General features: G+C 40.1%; 1 protein-coding gene across 13 annotated transcripts in view; it reads right to left on the reverse strand.

Moving 5' to 3' along the window:
• Positions 1-25,784, reverse strand: part of LOC124273272 (disks large homolog 2-like) — a 343,312-nt gene that overhangs the window by 123,625 nt on the left and 193,903 nt on the right. For all 13 annotated transcript variants that reach the window (XM_046708499.1, XM_046708504.1, XM_046708503.1 and 10 more), the window contains 2 exons: positions 20,722-20,769; positions 11,175-11,299 (listed from right to left, as the gene is read on the reverse strand). In XM_046708499.1, coding sequence (XP_046564455.1) covers positions 11,175-11,299; positions 20,722-20,769 — 173 coding nt within the window. The remainder of the gene's footprint in view (positions 1-11,174; positions 11,300-20,721; positions 20,770-25,784) is intronic.

A 25,784-nucleotide genomic window follows, 5' to 3' on the forward strand; every position in this document is an offset into this window, starting at 1 on the left:
TCCTGCTTAGTGTCTTAACACTCATTGGTTCAATATAGTGGTGGTGAATGCTCTTATAACTGCAAATAGCTGCTATCGGGCAGAATCTCTCGGGGCATATGGTCCAGATAAACTCTCAGATTGCTGTGTGGCATCCGTTTAATCTTTATGGAAAAGATATTGGTAAGTTTTCAATGGAATGGACGATAGCGCTGGTACAAGGCCAAAGGGAGACGTATAATGTTGCACGTCTACGGATACTGATGTGTGTATATAGGCTTCTACATATTCGTGTGTCAACATGGGATCCACATACAAAAGAATTCCCATCGTTAGCTGCATATATTTTACCAGTTGTGTCAGGAATTGGGGAAAATGTTAAAATTCATCAATGGTTTGGGAAAACAGTCAATGATCATGTTTACGAATGAATACGACTGGAAAGAAAAGTGGGATTCTAATTGTGAGTTCTTTCCCTTTTTGCTGAGGCCTTAGATATTTCAACTGGTTTACTAGACCCACTGACAAAACAAACTTGAAATAAAAAAAGACTTTGACAAAATGCATTTAGTCCGTCTGTTGTAGAATTAGGTGAAATGAAAAAACCAAAAAACATGAAAAATTATCAATGTTTTTTGTAAGAAAATATGTACTGAAATATTCAACAATTATCTTTCCAAATCATGGCATTTTAAATCTTGTCAGTTTTTTTCATTCATTAATAAAAGTACTAATCTAGTAGCTGAATAATATTCACATGCATTTGTACTTTTTTTGACTGAAAGCAAAAGCCTTTGTAAACAATCTAATAAATGATAAAGGGCATAAGGAAATATACTTGTAGTAATTCTTTTATAAATATGGCAACTGACACTCACAAAAAAGAAAAATGCCCCAAAACATTTAACAGAAAGACCAAAGGACATAACATTTAACACAAATGAAAACAGCTTTTGCCAATTAGCAAAGTGTCCAAGCAGTCCTTGCAGTTTATTCCCCCATGTTTTCAGCCATCACATCAGGCTAAGTAGTGACATTTTGGTGTATACCACTGTTCAGCTTGTTGATGTCATCAACAATAATGGAAAATTGTGTGATGCTATCTGGACTGGTTGAAAAACGTGTTAAAAGGGATTAAATCCTGGAAATCTTTCAGACTTTTCACTGCTTAAGAATACTTTCCTACTTTTCTTGATGCCTGTCTTCTGTTTGTCTCTAACCATTTAGCTTGGTGAAATGGTAATCCCATTAATTAAGAATTAAGACTGATCAATATTTATCACAACAACTTTAGATGTTATTTTGCAATATTTTGAGTTTAGTTATCACAGCATGAGACCACTCAGTATTATATCAGAGAGAGAGAGAGGGTGCTAAAAAGCTTCCAATAACTTTTGTATTTAACAGTGTCCATAAACATGTGATTGAAGATTTGCGAGTGTTATTGAGCATTGGACATTGATGTGTTTACAAATGAAACATTCAGGCATCTAATTCGCCATATAATTCACAAACAGGTCTGTTTATCTCCTCATTAAAACCACAGAACTAGTTAACCAATAAAATACATGTGTGGTGAAATGGGTTTTAATGTAGTCTTCGAGATTATGTCACTCACTTAACGACCTGCATGTGTGTGCGTGTGAGTACTTGTGTGCTTGTCTGAATTTATGTCGGTGTTTTAGTGGAAGCCCAGTGAGAAAACACGCAGTAGTCGACAGACACATACAGACTCTCAGGTGATGGTTGTGTCCCTTCTGTGCCAGATGCCAGGCATCGTAACAACAGTGAGTGAGTGAGTTTAGTTTTACGCCGCTTTTAGCAATATTCCAGCAAAATCACGGTGGGGGACTCCAGAAATGGACTTCACACATTGTACCTATGTGGGGAATCGAACACGGGTCTTCGGCGTGATGAGCGAACGCTTTAACCACTAGGCTACCCGACTGCTCCTAGTTAACAACAAGTACTATCTTTCACATGTTTTGGTGTGATGCAGATAGATACCTACACCATGGAGGCAGTCTGCAACGGTTATAATACAATGGACTGACTGACTGAGTTTAGTTTTACGCTGCTTTTAGCAATATTCCAGCAATATCATGGCGGGGGACACCAGAAATGGGCTTAACACATTGTGCCCATGTGGGGAATCGAACCCGGGTCTTCGTCTGACGAGCCAACGCTTTAACCACTAGGCTACCCCGCCGCCCCCTATAATACAATGGAGACAGGACACCTTAGATATCTGGGACGGGTTTAATTGTGTCCACTGATACAATATTAGTGAAACAGGTACCCACATGTACAGGTGAGGATAGACTGATGATCATAATCAGGGTCCCGATCCAGAAAGCATTCGTAGCACTACAACATTCGTAAGCCTATGATAAACTATAGAGTTACGACAGGTCATAACTTCGCTAACACTTTGTGGACTGGGACAGTTGGGGATTTGAACCCAAGAATAACAAATCCTGGAAGCCAAGTAAAGCCAAGTGAGTTGGAGCGCATCAAACAAGTACACCACCAGGTACAGTCTGATAGTTTGGACTGATTTGAGATTTGAACCCAGGACCTGTGGATCCTGCCAACCTGACGGTGGAATCGTGTCTGTACTGAAACCACAGTGCCAGCAATGATCCAGGGTCGAGGATGACAACCTTGACTGATCTGAGATTTGAACCCAGGACCTGTGGATCCTGCCAACCATGCAGTTTAACATTTTCTTCACTTAAACCAATGTGCCAGCAATGATCTAAGATCAAGGATGACAATTTGATGAAATTTGAACCCAGGATCTGTGAATCATGCCGACCTTGAGGTGAGCATTTTCTGCGTTCTGACTACTACACCATCTGTGCCCCCATAAAACGTAGGCAGGACACAAAGCTGTTGACTTGGCACATAGGTCAAACATCCAGAAACTAAGTACCTGTCTTGAATTTTCTTTAATCAGGTAATGGCCGACGGCTTTACACAAAGAGGGACATTAAAGCTAACTAGCTGGTAGGAAGTTGGATGCGTGCCGGGCACATCCTCCCGAGTTAATGATCAGCATACGATGTCACTGCCGCTGTAGATGTCCGCTTCTCAATAAAGAACCTCAACATTCATCAGATTCAATTAATTGAGCTAGAGGGATTGCCGTGTCACATCTGCGGGAGAATCATTGGTCATTTTAGTTCACTTTGTGACCACCAGGAGGACCGTACATGACACCTATTCCAAAGCACAGGCGACTTTTACGAGTCAATCAAGTGATGTTAGATTACTGGGGAAGATGGAGGTTCATCATAGTGTGACATCTCTCCCATGAGACTTGCGTCCGTCACGACAGTTCCGATCTCCGTCATTCCTCGCCATCAACAAGAACCATAACTCCTCCTATCCCTGCTCTGGATATCCGTCTCATCAATTATTTCAGACAGAGGGGTCCCGGACGTTGTCAACATGAAGAGCCATCCGTCATTACAGCTTGTATCTTGAGCTTGTACAAGAATACATTTCCATGTCCGGATGGTACAAAGTTTGCTCATCTTAAAGGTTGGACGGACCAGCAACTGGGAAGTGCCTACATGATTGCACTAAATTAACTGTAAATTAAGGTTCCATCAGGAATATTTTGGAAATATTGGTAGTTTAAAAATACACACTTTCACTTACTTTCAGTAGGAATATTGATATGAATATGTGTAAAAACATTCGGGGAGAGAATATTTTTGGAAAACCTGAAGAAACCAAGTGCAGAAGTTTTTATGACAGTGTTACTGCGTATCATGATGACTATAGGAGGTATGCTTCAGTATAACAAAATTTCTAAATGGGAAACATGGGATAGGAGTTAAAAGTAAAAAGTTTACCTCTGAATGTACTTTTAAGTCATACAAAGTTAATTTTAGAAATGAAGAGTCCAGAAATGTTTTTTAGGAAGACATGCTTTTTTAAGAACAGTGTCGTGTAATGGAAGAATTTACTTTACATAATTGAATAATTCAGAAAAATTCCACACAATTTCGGAATTAAATCAGATATATTTTCCAATTGTCCAGACCAACACAAACACACCCTATCTACACTTTGTAATGCCTGACCATTCACTGGCTAAGAACTAAAAGATATATCCTTTAAACACACACTCTTCAAACATGACCAGGTAAGGCAAATTACTGTAGATAAGCCAACTTGTGAGGACCAGAAATAGTATTCCGGATAAAAGGGTCAGAATATATACTCTTAAAAAAAGTAGGAGAACCAGAATTTGGATAGGAAGTATAAGCATTAACAAACCTTTCAAAAACAAACATCTTATGAACGCACAACCATTTGTCTTTATCACCACCCCTAAACACAATGCATGGGATGCACGTGCACAACGCAGTAGCCCCATACACGTGCATAGAATGTCATTCTTGATTTTGATGGTTTTCAAGAAGGTTGATAAATCATTATCTTACCTCACACATACATGTCGCTTTCTGATTGGCTGACCGCTCTTCTATTATTCTCAATGTACTCCGCTTACAAGCGAGTAACATTTCAATGTACCCCGCTGTCAATGCCAACTCATTTGGAACTTCGTGGTAGTAATTCTTTATGTCGAATAACATTGAAACACGTATGATATACGGAAATTACCGATGTTTTGAGAATGCAAATCGATGGAAGGGAGATAACTCTAAATCTGTTTTTCTTGTCAGCAAAATCTAGCAATGGCTACAAAAAGATTTGTACCTGTGCTTCAAACAGTTCAAACTTAATATTAAGGTGTTCGGTAAGATAATTACGCTGTTCACTGGTCCCTCGGGGCCCATGGGTTGATGTACCATCGATGTTTGTTTATATTCCCCTCGTGCTTCGGGCTCAGGGAACATAAACAAACATCGAGGGTACATCAACCCATGCCCCCTGAGGGACCAGTGAACAACTTATATTGTAGACCATTAATTTTGACAATCATCTTGCATCACACAGTTGATGAAAATGAAAATCGTGCACATGCGAATTTCACGTCATACACCAATCATCTTTCAAGAGCGATTACTGCACAAACAACTATGGTCATGAGGAAGTGCAAGTGGTGATGCACTCTCAAAACATTCATTATTAGCAAATCAACATTGATTGACTCGGATATATCTCCCAACTGTTTCAATCATAAAACAAAAACGAAGTCCCCCTACTTTCTTTTAAAAATATATAAGTCAAACTTTTTTCCGGTGGAAAAAAACATGGCATTCATGTGAACAAACACGAGAAAACAACATTGTCAATGAAGATGTGAAATCCACAAGTAAACCTCACTAGACATGATGATTTACCTTTACAGTTGGGAGTTATTTTTGTGCTAGGCGTTGTATTATTATATGCAGGACTTAATATCACCATGTGTATTTGTCTCATAAACTGAGCCAGGAATAGCAATTAACTGTGCACACGTCTCCCAATCACCTGTAATTAAGTTAAAATGGATCCGATAACGACGAATTCTGAGGCAAGAAATAGTACCTGAAACTATTATTTTACAAAGAGATATATATACTTGTATTATGCTATTTTAATTGCAGGTTTTAATCATAAATTCATACGATGAACATGTTTTATTACGAGTTAGAGTAGGCAAAAGGATAAAATTCAATTTCAATAGAGATTTGTTGATATTCTATTTCTGATGACTGATTATGACGAGAGAGTGTATGTAGGATGGTGGTCTGGCCTATTACTGGACATACCATTGTAATACAGACTGTTAGGATCAAGTGCAGACTTTAGGATCTTGGCTTATCTATCAAATTGGCTTGTCTATTGCCATAAACAGTATTTGCTTGGTTGATATCACTTCTGTTCTTCCATATGGTGATCCAGTTGGTTTCTTGTTAGTTAAGACAGTTAAATAATCATAGCTAACATTTCTTGGAGTTGTGAATCACTTACTCTATCCATGTTAATGTACAGGGCCCGTTCCTCAAAGCGATCGTGGCAGGACAGTCGTAACTCCCATACTTTAACATAGACTTACGACTGTTGTAGCGCTACGATCGCTTTGAGGAACGGGGCCCTGGAGGCATAGCAGTACATTTTCCTTGGTGCGGTAAGTCTAACAGTTAAGTTTCATTATAGTGTAGAGATACAAAAACTGTAACAAACATCATTTCAGGGAAAACCATCTCAGGAAGCCATCATAGTCACTCCAATCCCTTCTGCAGGCATGCACAAGAAGCCAACACCTAATTTAGCACAATGGACCTTTTCACTGAAATCTTATCACGAGGTGACAAGTACCAACCTTGCTTCCCTCCATGTTCTTTGAAGTTGACACGATCATGATGTTGACCAATAAACCTTACCAGAGGGAACCTGCTACCCATTTACTATTACACCAGCTGACAGTAATGTGTTTGTAAAACAATGCTGGCTGATTATATGATGTTCATAAAGGTCAGTTGTGACAAGTCAAGCCACACAAACAGGTCGCGGCTGGCGACAACAAAGGATTCATCCGTCTCCCTGGACTCCTGGTCAGATCATAGAAAATGGCATCTGTCACTTAGCACAGCCTAACCTGATAGGTGTAGGACTCACTTCTCCCAGAAATCTTTCATGTCAGCACTGTGTTGTCATGGACTTAGTGACCTTCACCTTTCTTTCTACCTAATTATTTGGACATGACTAAGATGGTGTTAACAACATTTTGGCTTTGAAATTTTACCATCACTGAAGCAACATATGGGGTACTGGGCTCGAACTCAAGATTCTGGCATGAATGCACCAACCAAGTCCTACCACCTATCATAAGAGACAAAAGTCAGATTATTTTAAGAAGGACCCAGGCCCAAACATAGGATTCGGGCATGAGTAAATGCATCCACTAGTAACCCATCATGACCGAAAAAAAGTCAGACTGATTTAAGCAAGCACTAGGCCCAAACACAGGATTCTAGCACGATGAGTAAGTGCATCCACCAGTTACCTTCCATCCATCATGACAGATAAAAGTCTGACCAGTTCAAGCAGGAACTACCGGTAGGCATATGACAAGGGGACTAAAGAACATAATTTACAAGTGATAAATATATTGCAGACTCAACATTTCAAGTGTTATGTTGGACAAAACACCAACTGAAGTGGCAAGCTATGAAGGTCTGCATATGATAAATGCCAGCAGGAAACAAAATCAGAATTTCAGAAGCAGGTAATCGAGGCTGAGGGTGAACACCATTTCTGGTATAACAGAGTCACTCATGTTAGTTAATGTAGGGTACAAAATTAATTTGACAGTGCAGCCCGTCCAGAATTATCACTGCCCCCAGTGCACTGGACATCTACTGTGGTGAAATCTCCAGGTTCAACCTTTGGAGCAGTATTGACTGATTAGTGCGAGTTCCACTTCCTCCAATTACAATGTCCCAGACTCCCCTCTACCCTTTGCTCTACTTGTCATTCAGATCTGTTTGTACATCTTCCCATCCATATGCATGTAGTTGTACCATCTTTCATTTCTGTGACACACCTATACTACTTATCAAGAACACATCTGGACTTTCTTCCATGTCACAAATTGAACTTTACAAATACCTCATCAGTTTTTCACAATGTGACATTGGTATCCTATGGTGTGCAGGTTTTACAATCTCGGGCCAATACACTCTCAGACATTTAAATTTACTTAATAATTCATAAGTGTCTGAAATTAATGGAGTCCCTTGTGTCCCTAGGGGTAAGCTCCAGCAGCATTTGAATCCAGGGACCCTAATAATCTAGATTAGGGATATGACCTTGTTAGGTTCATGCCTAATTTCAAAACATTTGTAGTGCATTTGTTTTGCAATGAATGTATCTTTTTCTGGGCCTCCTACAGGACTTAGCCTCCAGATTATAAGTGTCTGAAATTAATGGTGTCGTCCCTCGAGGTGTGCTCCAGCAGCATTTGAATCCAGGGACCCTAACAATCTGGATTATGGATATGACCCCGTTTCAAACATTTGTAGTACATTTGTTTAGCAATACATGTATCGGTATTTTCGATCCACATTGCGATATACTGGTGTGAAGTGTTTGACAGTGATGGACATTGTCTGCACATGCAGATTCTACTTTCCACATAAAGTAAATATTTCACAGCATGGTCAGTTGCCACCATTTTGTAGTCATGGATACAGGGGAGATAACACTGTGAATGAAACATTTCTTATGCATTTTTTTAATTTGTGAATTATTTCCTATAATTTTCAAAAATATACTAATTATGATTATACTTATTATTTTTTTCAAAATATACTGAAGGCAGAAAAATACTGAATATGTGTCAGTTGAAAAGTGTATTACAGTATACCAGTGAAACCATAGTCCTTTCCTTCACCAAATCCCACCATGTTGATTTAATAACAGTCTTGCTCAGCTTTCAAATATATTTCATGATGACTGTAACAATGATTTCTCCGACATGGGACTGTTTTGATCACTCAAGAATACGTGACTGGAATCGACTTTACAAGGGAGGTTTGACCCGAACATGCTGGTTTGATGGCTATAGATCTTACAAAAAAGAAAGATGCTTGCATTACATGCGAAACCAGAAGCAGACCCATCCATAACCATTCCTGAATGCACCAGAACTTTTACACTAGAAACATGCATCATGAACATGCAGTACAACAGAGTCCTATCCCTGAAGTTACTCTAAACATATACTTAATCAAAAAGTATCTTTGAAAAACAATCACTCCAGACAGGTGAAACACATGACCAAATAATCACAACCAACACAATCAGACTTAAGATTTTATATCCACCTTTTATCCCCACAACAAACCCCAACACAATCAGACATGTTACTTCATATCAACCTTTTATCCCCTACAATAAACCCCAACACAATCAGACATGTTACTTCATATCAACCTTTTATCCCCTACAATAAACCCCAACACAATCGGACCCGTTACTTCATATCAACCTTTTATCCCTACAATAAACCCCAACACAATCGGACAACGTTTTATCTTCATATCAACCTTTTATCCCTACAATAAACCCCAACACAATCGGACACGTTATTTCATATCAACCTTTTATCCCCTACAATAAACCCCAACACAATCAGACACGTTACTTCATATCAACCTTTTATCCCCTACAATAAACCCCAACACAATCAGGACATATCAACCTTTTATCCCTACAATAAACCCCCAACACAATCGGACATCGTTACTTCATATCAACCTTTTATCCCCTACAATAAACCCCAACACAATCGGACATGTTACTTCATATCAACCTTTTATCCCCTACAATAAACCCCAACACAATCAGACATGTTATTTCATATCAACCTTTTATCCCCACAATAAACCCCAACACAATCAGACATGTTACTTCATATCAACCTTTTATCCCCTACAATAAACCCCACAATCACACTTCATATCAACCTTTTATCCCCACAATAAACCCCAACACAATCAGACATGTTACTTCATATCAACCTTTTATCCCCTACAATAAACCCCAACACAATCAGACACGTTACTTCATATCAACCTTTTATCCCCACAATAAACCCCAACACAATCAGACATGTTATATCATATATCAACCTTTTATCCCCTACAATAAACCCAATCGGGACGTTTGCTTCATATCACAATAAACCCCAACACAATTTTACTTCATCAACCTTTCTATCCCCTACAATAAACCCCAACACAATCGGACCGTTTACTTCATATCAACCTTTTATCCCCCACAATAAACCCCAACACAATCAGACACGTTATTTCATATCAACCTTTTATCCCTACAATAAACCCCAACACAATCGGACACGTTACTTCATATCAATCTTTTATCCCCTACAATAAACCCCAACACAATCAGACACGTTACTTCATATCAACCTTTTATCCCCACAACAAACCCCTGCAAACTAACCAAACCTCAACCCATCTCTCTCTTTATCCTACAACAATCATGTAGCTATGTATTTATCATCCTTCACTGCAACAGTGTGTACAGTCAGGTGACTGGTCCAGGACTGTGTCAATCTGCCCATTGGATGAAAACAAACGACCAGGACAGACTTAAGTAAGCAGGAACCAGGCAAGACAAACGCCAGGTCAAGTATTATGGGTGCTTGAAAACCACTTCCCTCATCTCCCAGTCATTAATCCACCTCAAGGTTGCACCTAGAACCCCACGACCTTCATGACAAGTAATGGCCATGTTATCAGGCCACTTCAAGTCCTTCACTGTCACCGGCCGATTCCAACGCCAGACACTTAAATCAGCGAGCCCCACTACAGTGTCAGGCCCTGCTGCTGGGACTGAGCGGAGGCTAATGGTGTATGGTCAAGAACACAGACCTTCTTCAACTCAAGCCTGGTTGACATGGAACTCGGGAATTATATGGGTTTTACACCAATCGGCAAATATTACAACTACAATGCAGCAGTCCACAAACTGATTGGACATGAGGCAAAACAGTACTGGAAAAGCATCAATACCATGCTGTCAAGATGTTAAAGATCAGAGAGTTGATCTTCTCTGGTGGATTATTTTCAGGAATTATCTATACTAGTGCTCACAGAGTTGGTCTTGCTTGTTGACGGGTTGCTTGTTTCCGTTTAACACTGTACTCATCAATATTCCAGGGACCCGAAGATCCAGGGTAGAATAGGTCTTCAGCAACCCATGTGCTTGCCATAAAAGGCAGACTATCTTGTCTGAGGCAATATAACGGGATCGAGGTGGTCAGTTTTAATGACTTGGTTGACACATGTCAGCGGGGGCAAGATTAAGCAGGAGTCGATGCTCATGCTGTTGATCACTGGACTCATGGTCAATATTCCAGCTGGAATATTGCTGGTATGGGACGTAAAACTAAACTCACTCACTCACCCAATATTCCAGGTATATGATGGTGGTATGTAACTAATCAAACGCGTGGTCCAGACAATCCCCTGATCAATATGACGAACTTTAATCCATGCAGCTGGGGCAAGAACACATGTATGGAATGTATTCCAGTGTCTCTGCATGATCCAGCTGTTGTGACAATCTGATTCCTATCTCACCAACTATGATAGGCATGAGGCGCCGTAGGCCTCTGCTGTCTTTGTTGAAGTAGGAAGTACGAACATCACAATTGTCAAACCTCTGGATCCTGAAACCTAGAAGTAACCATGGTAACTTACTTGAGCCTCTTGTCTGCTGCTGCTGCACCTCCGGGGATGATCTTGGTGATGAAGATGCTGGGGTCCTCGCCGATGTGGGGGTTGTCACTGCCGCCAGCGATGCTGAACCCAAGGCCTGTTGTTCCCTGGAACAGACAATAATCATGAAACACAAGCATTTGTTTGTTGGTCTGCATGTTGTTTAAGGCAGTGTTCAGCAATAGGCTCTGACCATAGACGCCTGTGTGTTGATGTCTCTGTTCAGATGTCTATCGCCCGTCAAAGTACATGGTGAGCATGGATAACAATATTAAATATATGGATGAACAACTTCTTTATTGCTGTGAGAGTGACGTTTCGGTGTAGGTTCTAACACCGTTATCAAGCAACTTCAAATGCCTCTCAAAGGTACATGGTGGTCTGAAACCTCTCCTACATACAGAGAATCTCACCCTCGTGTCTACTGATATTAATTATATCAACACTCGTTGACAAAATTACAAATATCCAAGGCTTGCCGAGGATATTTTTACCTTTATCAACGAGAGTTGATATAACTGATATCAGTAGACACGATGGTGACATTCTATTTATCATAAAAAAAACATTCTTCATTAGTTTTCAATGAAAAATGTACATCTCTCAACACTGTACTACCATTAGATTTGCAGTGCAGCGATGTCATAGCATTGTGACATCATAGAGGTGATGACGTCATAGCATTGTCAGGGCATTGTACAAAATCTACTGTCAAAATGATATCTCTTAGGAGACATATAATCTCACACAAGCGAGATCTCCTGTGGAACACAGAATGGGATGATAAATAGATATATTCACTGAGTTCCAGGGTAACTCAAGGACCAATTATTCATCACAGGGTGTAGATTGGTACGTGTAAAAAGTGAGTGAGTGAGTGAGTGAATGAGTGAGTGAGTGAGTGAGTGAGTGAGCAAGCAAGCAAGCAAGCAAGCAAGCAAGCAAGCAGCCAGGAAGGATTCAAGCAAACTTTCAGCATACATTGATGGTTTGCTTCAGCATAACTTTGAAACTCTTTTTTAAAATCATGTCATGTTGATGTGGGAGAAAAGAGCTTAGCAGTCTGTGCCCAAACCTTTTGACAGAGCTTGCCTGAACAACTCTGCACAGCATATCACCACACCTTACATAACAAGGCTTCATGCCCCCCCAACCTGGGAGCAGTTTATCACTGTCATATCTGTAAGGGAGGAGGCCCAGCATTCCTAACAATGCTGAACATGAATATGAAATTTCAGACAATCTTTAATAACTTTCTCCTGGTCTTGTCCAACACTGACATTTACTTCCAGCTTTTGTCCACAACAACTGTCTTGTCCTCAGGAGATAGTAATCATCATCTAACTTCAGACTTAATACTGTTCACATTTCTATTCAAAAGCATTCCTTTGAAGAAGAATAATAAGTTTGGCTTGCTGATGGCCAATGAAGCAAAAAGACTATTATGTCTGATATCCAATCTCTGGTCTATTTCAGCTGCAAAGGTCTTTAAAGAGAACACTAGAATATCAACCAGGAATCATGGTGTCTCGTTTACTGTTCACTTAGTCCACCAGAATAGACTGCAGGTTCTCGCAAGTCTTTAGCAATTAAAGTCTGTTTTGATTTGTTTAACTCCACACTGGAAGTTATTCATGCAAAAGACTGTGACCTGAAAATAGTCTGGACCAGACAAACCAGTGATCAAAGTTTTGTGCCTTAATCATTTGGGTCACATGTCCTGTATTCTTAATGGAACCATACAAAACAAATTTATTTCTTGTCTGCATTTTTCACAATGTTATGATAGGCAATGAGTTTACAGGGAGAGAGAGTGCCCATGTTTCCCTCTGCAAAGGGGTGAGTGAGTGAGTGAGTGAGTGAGGTGGGTGGGTAGGCAAGTGGATAGGCAGGTGAGTTAATGAGTGAGTGAACTGCTGATGTCATTTTCACATGACAAAGGTGTCACCAAGAATACTTCACAAATTGAATTATTTTATGAGAACTGAACACACGTCATTATTCAAAATGTTCCGAGAAGCAGAGTTTACAGGTGAGTGAGTGGGAGAGTGAGGGTGTTAGAGAGTGGATGGAGGGTGGGTTGGCAGTGAGCTAGTGAGTGAGAGTACTGCTGATGTCATTATTACAAGACACCAAGAATACTTCCCAAATGGAATTAATTTATGAGAACTGACCACGTCTTCACCGACACAAGCGGCACCAGGGGCCAATTCCAAGATGCAACCTTTACTAAGGTTAACCTTAACTCCCATTCTGTAACATTGAGCTAAGGTTATCTTAGTGACTTACGATCACCTTAGTGCTTTGTGAAAGGAGGCCCTGGACCACAATAGCATACCCAGCAACACCAACTCCAGGCTGAACGATCAGACTGAGGGAATGGAATCCAACAACTGGCCCTATCACAACTTTATCTTCAAATTATAAACTAGCTGCCTCAATACCCATATTTATCTCAAGAAAAATGCACAGAACAACAATAATTTCCTCGAAAATGCTACTTATAACATTTTGTGCAGTGAGATTTTTCCATACATCTGTATATCAACAGTATTATTGAACCGTCAGAACAAAAATATACATTGAATATAACTTTTTTCCAGGAAATGACCAATAATCATTTACAAGAAATCGTAACTATTCATGTGCATCCATAAAGGAACATTCACACAAAAATAATAAATATTCTCCAGTAACCTTATGGATTCGCTGTCAAAACTTAACATCACTCGTATTTTTCTTGTCCTCCAAAAAATCTGGCGTCTGAGGAATATGATCTTGCTCTCAGAAATCACGTTCTTGATCCTCCACTGCAAAATTAGATTTAGTATTTCATCCCCCCATTAAGCTGACAGATATCAGATATGATACGAGCCTGGGTGCAAGGATGTGTCGGTCCAAGCTGCCGTGTGGGGGTTACCACTCTGTTATTGTGTAAACGAAGATTCAGATTTGAAGCAGGGATGTGTTTAAAATATCACATGCTCATGTGTTTCTTCGGCTCTTGTAATTACCAAGGATGAAACTTGGGAACCTGATATCTCACTCATCAATTCTGTCGTCTTTGATTATGAATTTTCGTGATTTGGTCATGGAACTGGGGCTGTGCCATCCGGTCTGTGTAGAATGCTTACGCAATCAGGAAAGATGTTCCATTTTTTTAAATATAAATTTTATTTTATGTAAAAGGGAAAGTGCAAAAGTTTTGTTCAATGTGGTTTTGAACAGTGTTTCAGTTATTGTTTTCACCATATTGAGTCTGGATCAGACAATCCAGTGATTGACATAATGAGTATCGTCCTACACTAGGAAGCTGAATCCAGACACAGTCATACCAATATTAGATGTTGGCATGTGTTGTGTATTGCCTAAATCAGCAATATTTCATCTGTATGACGGGTGTCTAAATAATTAAGCCTGGATCAGACAATCCAGTGATTGACATCATGAGCATCAAACTACGCAGTTGGGACATGATGATGTGCAGCCATCGAGTCTGACTTCCAACTCTCACTAGTCACCTCGTAAGACATGCATGAGTTGCTGCGGAGAAAGTCTAACCCAAATCTAGTCCAAATGTAGTTGAGTCACGTGATCAGCTCTTACAAAACAATGGCATCAGTTTTCAATTTGCAGTAAAGTTACCTCCCCTTCATGACTGATTTGATTTTACTGAACAAAACTATTCCACATCAATCATACATGTAATATGAAATACTACCCCCTTCAGAACTAACAATATTTTATGAAAATAAGACTGACAGATCTGCAAAAATATCATTAAGCACACAATATTTACATTTGAAAAAAAATGCCTTTCCATGACAGCTAATGACATATTTTTCTTTCTGCAAATAGTTTATAGCTCGTTTCCCTGACACATTGTTTCTCGCCAGACAAATGTCTTCAAATATGTCTAGTTAGGAAGAGCCTGTGAGTGATGTCTGCGGCAGGCTTGACAGGTATAAACTCAATAATCATCTTCATGTGATATCACCTGACAGGCCACTGGCGCCATCATTGTCATTGGTTTATACATAAGGAATATAACTGAATCTTGACATCATCTAAATTCATGAAATTCTACAACCTTTCAAAAGTTTGACATTTGTTTCACTTTGGGATGATGAGAAATCGGATGCTAACATTCAACAAGGAAAACAGTATTACATGCTTTCGTATTTGTTCGGAATTAAACTTTAAAAGGATGAAAATACATTTTTCATAAGTGCAATAATTGGCTTTTAGAATTATTCGGGGTAGCAGTGGCACTGTAATTGTAAAATTATTCAAACACAAGCAGGTTTCCCAACAAAAATTCACAAAATTTAATTTTATAATTTGACTTTGTTTTAATTTACACCCTGTCAAAAAGTGAGTTACTGTACTACTGAGTATGGTGGTTTAGTAATTACCAGAGTAGTCATCACATGAAATGGACCATTTAACATGAAGCTAGACCTTCCTTCCACATATATCGAAAACAAATTCAAATTCCACATATATCGAAAAACAAATTCTCCCATTAACACTGTATAAGTAGATGTCACTTTACTGATGATCCTATCAAAATATGATTCGACCTCACTAATGTAACTGTTAGACATTCATCTATGCCTGTCTCACTACCCTTCTTCACATCATTCTAATGTCCAGAATGTTTTTCTTTTGGATTTACAAGAAAATATAATTATATATAATTACCTGCCCCTTGGTTAACTGTTTTGAAAGAAATGTGCAACTATCCATTTAGTTGCCTTAAACGAGAAGGATTCTGTAACATGTGAAGTAAATGTTTGGTAAAGATTGAACATACAAGGCACATTGAGCATGTGCACCGTCACATCAGGTGAAAATGGGTGAAATGGGGTGATATGCGGTTTAACGCTGCAGTCAACATTGTGGCACTAACATAGCTATATACTAAATATAGTTTCGATGTTGCTAATTATACTCATGTGGACTAATGCTATTTATATTGCTAACCCTACTGAGAGTTTAAGCTGGGGTATAACATGGATATCTCACTGAGAGACAAGATGCTGACTCCGATTTGACCTGTCTCTGTGTTATTAATGCAGAATGGCATAGGTAGGATGTGGAATAAATCGTTATAATCACTTTAATGGAATAGTGAGAAATTCTTTTCATTTATGATCTAAAATCATTCTTCCGTTAAAGAAGATTCCAACCTGATTATTTTTAAAAAGAGGAAACATGTTTAAATAGCTATATCCAAATTAATCATCTATGTAATTCCACAATTAGGTCCAAAATAACATTATCTGCTTAATAATCACTGTAAAAATTACAAAATCATGATTCAGATCCTTCTATCATTAATCTTCTTTTTCACATCAAACTGCATAATTCACACATAAAAAAATCGACTATCATCAAAACCCACTTAGGAGTGTGTTAAAAAAAATAACATGTTGACACAATTGAAATATAAATGTGCCACAATCAATACAAATAGTTTGTACAGAATCTGAAAATCTTCAGAATTCCATTAAGGCTTTTATCCTGCATGAAACCCACTGAAGGAAGCAGATTTAATCCATTTGGAACTAACCTTTAACTAATGCTGGGAACAGTTAATCAATCACAGAGAGAGGTTTACTGGAAACTGGTAATTAAACGGTACCCGGGAAGGGCTTCAACATCACAGTTTTATGCCGACTAAGCATAAACGTGTCAACACTGACATGCACACTCTCAATATAAAACCGAGAATGACGGTCCTATTACAAACAGTCCTGTTACTGAAGCAGTATTTCCATGTTATTTAATGCTTAGTAATGTAATAGCCCATTTATAGCCTGTTATCACCATGCACCATGACATGGTTGAAGCGCATATGGTAAGTAGATGGAGATGGTGGTCAGTGGCAGGTTCTATGTGGAGAGTAGATGGATGGTTCTGACAGATGTGTGGTCAGTGGCAGGTTCTATGTGAGATGTGTCTCACAGTGAGGACATTCAGATGGTTCTGACAGTGACAGGTTCTATGTGGAGATATGTCTTGAGGACATTCAGATGGTTCTGACAGTGGTAGGTTCTATGTGGAGATATGTCTTGAGGACATTCAGATGGTTCAGGCAGTGGCAGGTTCTATGTGGAGATGTGTCTTGAGGACATTCAGATGGTTCAGACAGTGGCAGGTTCTATGTGGAGATATGTCTTGAGGACATTCAGATGGTTCTGACAGGTTCTATGCAACTGTTGCAACTGAGGGGACTTTCTCAGTTTTATGATGGCTTGACAGAAGGACAGGATCGAACCTGCCTGGGTTTGTTTGTTATTTAATACGGCACTCAGTAATATATGGCACCAATGGAGGTGATGCTGGGATCTTATATGTGATCCTGGCACAATGTGGTTTGGGACTTTGTTATGCTGGGATCTTATATGTGATCCTGCTGGGACTTGTGCAGGTGATATATGGATCACTGGCACAATGGAGGTGATGCTGGGATCTTATATGTGATCCTGTCTGGGACTGGCACCAATGGAGGTGATGCTGGTATCTTATATGTGATCCTGTCTGGGACTTGCACCAATGCAGGTGATGCTGGGATCTTATATGTGATCCTGTCTGGCACCAATGGAGGTGATGCTGGGACTTATATGTGATCACCAATGGAGGTGATGCTGGGATCTTATGTGATCCTGTCTGGGACTGGCAACCTGTCTGGGATATGTGATCCTGTCTGGAACTGGCACCAATGGAGGTGATGCTGGGGTCTTATATGTGATCCTGTCTGGGACTGGCACCAATGGAGGTGATGCTGGGGTCTGATATGTCGATCCTGTCAGGGACCAGCACCAATGGAGGTGATGCTGGGGTCTGATATGTCATCCTGTCTGGGACTGGCATCAATGGAGGTGATGCTCTGGTCTTATTTGTGATCCTGTATGGGACCAGCACCAATGGAGGTGATGCTGGGGTCTTATATGTCATCCTGTCTGGGACCGGCACCAATGGACACTATGTCATTTAACATCAGACACAAGATGAGACACATCACAGGGCTGAGTCATGAAGTTATTCAAGTATTGCAAATAGAGGTCAAGTAATATGTTCCAAACATATAAACTGATATGTCTAGTTGTTGAAACTCTATTAGTTGTGTTACACTGTCGCCACCTTGTGGGCTCTGATAGCATCACGGTTTCCAGACAAGGTCAGGTTTCAAAAGTATTGACTAGTAGACCAACAGATTGCAAGTTACTTTAACTGTCTCCTGGCCCAAATCACCTCTTTACAAACTTGTGTCTGGAATTTGGATGTCCCCAAGTGATGTAATCAACCTCTGAGCTCTCTGAAGAAAATGATTCCTCCCGATGCACAAAAAATCACTTCTAAACCATTTATGCATTCTTGAATTTCAAGATTAATTTGAGATTATCTTTTTTCCATTTCCCATTTCCTGCTCTACCTCCACCAACTTCAGATCTATACAGCTCCATTCTCCCAATCCAACTCCCATAAATATCAATATGTTCATCAACAAGCGACAAATGTGAAATTCATTCGAAAGCAATGTCCCACTAAAACCAGCTTGACTAAACCAATCTTGAACAGTCTGCCCTCCTCTATAGAGTTATTGGCTGTATGTGACAGATGTGTTGCTATGAGGAAACTCTACTTGTAGATGCATTGCCTTTGTTTATGTAGCATGGCTTATGTAGCACTGTTTATGAGGATGTCAAGTTGCAGCATGACCTGAGGTGACCTGAGGTGACCTGAGGTGACACAGGTCATTGGCATTTACCATCCAGGTCCTCAGTGTTTGCTCTAGTACCAGAACATGTCAGGTCAATACAAAAAGGGTCTGGGTCATTTTCACTTAAAAGAAGCAATCAAACTTTTTCATAGAAAACACTGCTAGTCCTATTACTGTGTGGGTGTCTGGAGTGAGTGAGTGAGTTTAGTTTTACGCCGCACTCAGCAATAATCCGGCTATATGGCGGCGGTCTGTAAATAATCAAGTCTGGACCAGGCAATCCAGTGATCAACAGCATGAGCATCGATCTGCGCAATGGGAACAAATGACATGTGTCAACCAAGTCAGCAAGCCTGACCACTCGATCCCGTTAGTCGCCTCTTACGACAAGCATAGTCGCCTTTTACAACAAGCATGGGTTACTGAAGACCAATTCTAACCCGGGACCTTCACGGGTCGGTTGTCTGGAATGATGTCAACTCCAACAACCCAGCAAGACAATAATAGTCAGCCCAAGACTAACAATGGCTTCTTTTGCTCTTGTTTGTTTAATGCCGAAAATAGCAATATTCCAGCTAAGTCACAGACGTATATGTTACCGGGAATGTGTGAAACCAGGGATTTCATGTAATCCCTGAAAGATTCAGTGATTTCGCGAAATCACTGTGACCCCCAGGGATTTCATGTATTCCCTAAAATTTCCAGGGATTTCAAGAAATTACTGATTTTATTGGTGTTCCATTACACACATTCCCTGTTAGGATATCAGTGAATGCGTGAAATTAATGTTTGTAGCTTAAAACTTTACTGTTGAGTCTCATTTCATCCCTTAGTTCTTTGGAGTTGAAAACTTTGACAATTTACCGATGACACTTTTGGCTAATTACTACCATGAGTTGGGATACCAAGTTAATTTTCTCACGGCTTTACTGTTTAGTCTCAGTGTTAATCAATACGTTGTAAATGTTTTAAAGTGCTACTGAAGTGTAATAGCTTGTATGATAACACTCTATCTTGTCCCAACAAATGAATTTTATCAGGAAATACTCTGTACTCGCATTATAAATTTGGTGTGAAATTTGGTCATGAAATCACTGAGCAAATATTTCAGTAATTTCATGAAATCCCTGGAAATTTTAGGGAATATATGAAATCCCTGGGGGTCACAGGGATTTCATGAAATCACTGACTCTTTCAGGGATTACGTGAAATCCCTGGTTTCACACATTCCCTGTAACATATATAAATGAACAAGTCTGGACCAGACAATCGGACATCATGAGCACTGATCTAAGCAAATGGGGATACAATGACATATCACCCACATCAGTGAGAGTTTCAGCAGCATTACCTATATCGCAAGCCCTGATCCCCTGATCCCATTAGTCATTTACTTCCGGAAACCTGGGTTGCAGAACACAAATCCTACCCCAGGTGTTCCTGGTGTCATCTGTCAACCCCAGGTGATTCAAGGCACACATGTTTACCGGAATGTTCTGGTATTTGTTCTAGTAACAGAAAAAGTCTGGCCTTTGAAAAAATTCAAAATAAGTATTAATCTGTCTTCAAAAAGCTTTAGTTCTGGGAACTGTGCTAGGTTGACTGTAGGATTGGAACACACAACAGCACATCCTGGCATGACAAAGGGACACAACTCTGCCCAGTGAGCCCCCAAACACTGGGCAGCAATGAAGACACTATATGTAAGAACGTGTATTTGGGTAGTGTTGACATGAAACAGAGCTGTGTCACTTGTGCCTGAGTATCTAGAGCTGAGGTACAACACAAGCCGCAACTTACCCTCTCCAGAGCAATCTCCTCTGACTCCCAGTCACCCTCGCCATTGGTCTGAAACATCAAAATGTAATTCATAATGCAAATGTTGATACATGTCTGGACCAGACAATCCAGTGATCTACAGTATGAGCATCGTTCAGGCAATTGGTATAAGATGAGAAAAGTCAGTGAGTCTGACCAACCAACTCTGTCAGTCGTCTCTTACGACAAGCATCGGTTGCTGAAGTCTAATTCTAACCATCGGTTGCTGAAGTCTAATTCTAACCAGGATCTATACAGGATGGTGCAGGTGATAAAATCATTGTAAATGATTGTTATTCAGATGTAACTCTCATACAGCTAGATCACATTGCCTGATAAATAAACCTGAGATGTTAGGAATTCCAGAATTACCACCAATAACTACCCAGAATCAGGTTAACCATAACAGATGCCACCATCATACAAACATGCAAGTAAACAAAATTATGGATTAGCTCCCCTGAGCATTTTGTTTAATGCAGCATTCAGCAGTATTAAAGCAAAAATGGCAACAGTGTGTGTAAATAGTTATGCCTTGACCAGACAATTCAGTGCTTGATATCATTGTATGATGATAAAGCTATCAGTCAATGCACCCAGTCTCACCATCGGATTCATTTGGTTGTCTGTTATGACAAGTATATGTTGGGACCTATTCTCAACCATACCGAGTTTTGACATCATCACCAAGGTACATAATCGGAACAAACAGCAGTCAATATTTTCAACAAGGGGACACAACTCTGACCCTACAGAGCATGTAGCAAGCCACACAGAAATATGGATTATTCTTGTACTTTTGGTTGCACTTCCTGTTAAATATCCTGGTATTCAGTTGGTTGATTTAAACCTATGTTTGTTGTTCTACACTCATAAACATGAAACCCTGGGTACACAAGGCACAGAAAGACCCAAATAACTAGACAATCATAAACATAAGAATCCAATGTATCTTAAGGACACATTCAAATGCGTGGTTCACATGCAAATCGGACAAACACTAGCCAACTGCTAAACAAACAAGCAAATCACAAGAGACCCATTGTTAAATAAGTGGCTCACAAGAGACCCATTGTTAAATATGTGGCTCACAAGAGACCCATTGTTGAATAAACAAGTGGCTCACAAGAGACCCATTGTTGAATAAACAAGTAGCTCACAAGAGACCCATTGTTGAATTTACAAGTGGCTCACAAGAGACCCATTGTTGAATAAACAAGTAGCTCACAAGAGACCCATTGTTGAATAAACAAGTGGCTCACAAGAGACCCATTGTTTAAAAAACCCCAAGTGGCTCGTTGTTGAATAAAGTGGCTCGCAAGTGACCCATTGTTGAACAAACAAGTGGCTCACAAGAGACCCATTGTTTAAGAAACAAGCATTGTCACTAAGGTGACATAATTCCCCGCTGCAAATTATTAAATCAAACTTATAAAGTAATGAAAGTTTAAGTTAAATGTCAACAAAAACATGACCAGTCAACCTCTCTTGATATCTTGCTCTTTAGGTGTTCAAACACGCACATATTTTCAAGACTGACTTTGACCTTGACAATTTGAGGTGAGGTGAGGTGAAATTGGGTTTTACGTCGTACTTGTTAATATTTCTCTCATATGACGATGTGCATGCGTGTGTATGTGTATGTGCGGCTTCTTGTACTAGCCCAGACTGAAGCTGGTTTGATAGTGCTAGCTCACTGAGATACGATGCCGCAGTTAAGCATGAATACCCCACTCAGACACATTATACTGACTCCGAGCCGACCAGTCCTTGTTGTACCCATTAATGCCGAACGCCAGACAGAGACCTACAAGTACCATATTTTAACGTCTTTTGGTATGATGTGAACAAGGATCGAACCCGTGACCTTCCGCTCTCTGGGCGGACGCTCTAACCACTACACCACGGAGGCGGTCTGACCTTGAATGACTGGGCCCTGCGCCTTCCCTAGATAAAGCTTGGTTTCAAATATGAAGAAAATCCAGAGAACAGTTCTTGAGATAGCTTAACATGCAGGTTTACATGCTGAAATCTTCAAAGGGTCGCCATGACCTTGACAATTATGTGAAGGTCACCAAAATTAACTGGGCCCTGCACCTTCCCTAGATAAAGCTTGGTATTGAATATGAAGAAAATCCAGAGAACGGTTCTTCAGATAGCTTAACATGCAGGTAAAACGTTAAAGTCCCCTCGTGACCTTGAAATGAAGGTCAAGGTCACAAAACCTGACTTGGGCCTTTCTTATACTGTGATGAACCTAGGTACCAAATATGAAAAGAATCTCGTCAACGGTTCTTAAGATGTTGCAATTCGTACGTACGGACAGACGGACGGAGCCTAATACTATATCCCCCGCTTCGCTAAACGTGCGGCGGGGGATAAGTGGCTCACAAGAGACCCACCGTTAAACAAACAAGAGACCCACGAGAGACCCACTGTTAAACAAACAAGAGACACAGAAGGGACTGGATGATCACCTTTGACCACGGGATCCATCATAAGATCCACACAATGGAACAATACACTATCACCAACAATCTCCATCCCTGCTGACACAGCAACACAGGGAGGGCCATGCTACAACCACTTGAGACCAGAGGTCATTAATTTTCTACATATAGGACCACCTCTGCTGTACACTAATCCCCAGAGACACATTATCAGCAGCGGGGGAAATAACCTTGCCCTCCCTTCTTTGAGTCAAACGAGACTTTCAGTAAATCTATTCATATCAAACATCAAGAATTGATGGCATGGCAAATTCATCACTGTTCAACATTCGTGCCAAATTCTATGCGCCTTTGTAAGGGAATATTGCGTGGAGAGGCTTCATCAGTCAATGAGAATAACACAGGGCAGTAGTTGTGGAGATTGTACCCATGCAGGGTCTGGTGTTAGACTGGTCATCGGGACCCACTGGGAACTGGAGAAGTGTGTTACACAAGATGCATGGCTTTACTTATGGTACTCGTAATTAGAACTCCAGCCTTAGACTGGGACTTGATACAGGTACAAGAGGGGAGTGGGAGAGTATGTGATTGAGGGTGAGAGAGTGTGATTGAAGGTGAGAGAGTGTGACTCTATTTATTTGTTTGGTGCTTAAGGCTGCACTCACCAATATTTCAGGTATGTGGCAGTGGTCTGTAAATAATCAAGTCTGGACGAGACAATCCAGTGATCAACATAATGAGCATCGATCTATGCAGTTGGGATACGATGATCTGTATCAACCAAGTCAGTGAGCCTAACCATCTGATCCCGCTAGTCGCCTCTTACGACAAGCATGGGTTGCTGAAGACCAATTCTAACCTGGATCTTCACAGGTTCCATGTGGGAAGGAAGCTTATATTATGTAGGTCTTCAGTGAGTGAGTGAGTTTAGTTTTACGCCACACTCAGCAATATTCCAGCTATATGGCGGCGGTCTGTAAATAATCAAATCTGAACCAGACAATCCAGTGATCAACAGCATGAGCATCGATCTGTGCAATTTGGAACCGATGACATGTGTCAACCAAGTCAGCAAGCCTGACCACCCGATCCCGTTAGTCGCCTCTTACGACAAGCATAGTCGCCTTTTGTGGCAAGCATGGGTTGCTGAAGACCTATTCTACCCCGGATCTTCACGGGTCACAGGAACGGAAAATTCAATCTCAAGTGGCTTCAGTATTATAAAATACTATACCAGCCAGCCGTGCATGAGACACCAGGTGCTCAGTGGAACTCAGGCTCTGATATCAAATCAGAATGCTCTGAGATTCATATTGTTTGGCACCAGACACCAAATACCAGTGTGCAGCCAGAGTACTTAATTTCACACACCCTAGTCTTCGTATATACTAACTGCAATGTGCAGCCATTCTGCCCAAGCTAAATCATGTGGAAGCATATATGAGCAATTCTAATTTGGAAATAGCAAAGAAATGCAAATTTTGTGAAAATTGAAAACTGCAATTCGGCAGTTGGCCATATCATTTTGGTGAATTCCAAACTTGATGACAGCAAATATTGACAGTCGATATACAAGAATTCCATAGTTGGTGATATCTACCATTCGATTTTTAGTGATACCCAAGAATTCCATATTTGGTGATACCCAAGGATCCATATTTGGTGATATCCAAGGATTCTATATTTTATATATCAATGCAATCCAATATAGTGATAACGAAGGGATCTTAATTTGGTGACAAGTCAATTGAATGGAAGCCATGAAATCCAAATTTGTTGAAGGTGACTGAAGAAAGAAACCCAAATATGGTCATGACGGCTAGGAAATATGGCAGCCAAATAGCCCATAGTAAGTACACACCAACCAATCACTATTTCATTTATGTAAACTTACACAGATCGACTGCAGTCTAGCCATTCAAATTTCTTTATAACCAAGTAATTCAAATTTGGTAGTCTACATCGAGTAGTCACATTTGGAAAGGGTGGCAGATTCCAATCAGGCATTGAGGCAGCATTCTAATTTCAGAAGAATGCCACTTCTGTCACTTACGGAAAATATCTGTTATATTACCCCAGATTAATTCCTGGCCTATCACTGCATGTGTGTGAACACCCTGGTCTAATGGGCCAACAGCTTCGGGAGCAAACAGACAGAAACAGGAGCCTATCGGCTCAAACAATCGGCCTTCAATATCAATATTTGCTTCTCTTCTGACAAACTGTGATATCTGTTGAAAGTTTGGCAGGGATTTGATCTCGCAAATTGTTCGAGCTGGAAACAGTTAAAGTCTAGTATCAATATTGACACATTAACTGGAAGCAAGTGATATTAAAGGAAGTGCTGGATGTTAAACCTTGTGAAATAGATAACTGTCACAATATACAGATATTTCCATTTTTAGTGCTTTCTAATTCCATTCAAGAAGCTTACAAGAATTTATCAGGGCCTTAATGTCTCCACTATGCTATCTGTGATTCAGTCCAGGACATTAGATGTGTCGGATAACGGGAAACTGCCATCTTACAACTAACAACCAGTATGATAGACACATAAAGCTTATTTATACTGCAAGTTCATCGTTGGCTTCATGA

This window comes from Haliotis rubra, unplaced genomic scaffold (assembly GCF_003918875.1).
Source record: "Haliotis rubra isolate DU_JTF1 unplaced genomic scaffold, ASM391887v1 Scf179, whole genome shotgun sequence".
Classification (NCBI taxonomy): Eukaryota; Metazoa; Mollusca; class Gastropoda; order Lepetellida; family Haliotidae; genus Haliotis; species Haliotis rubra.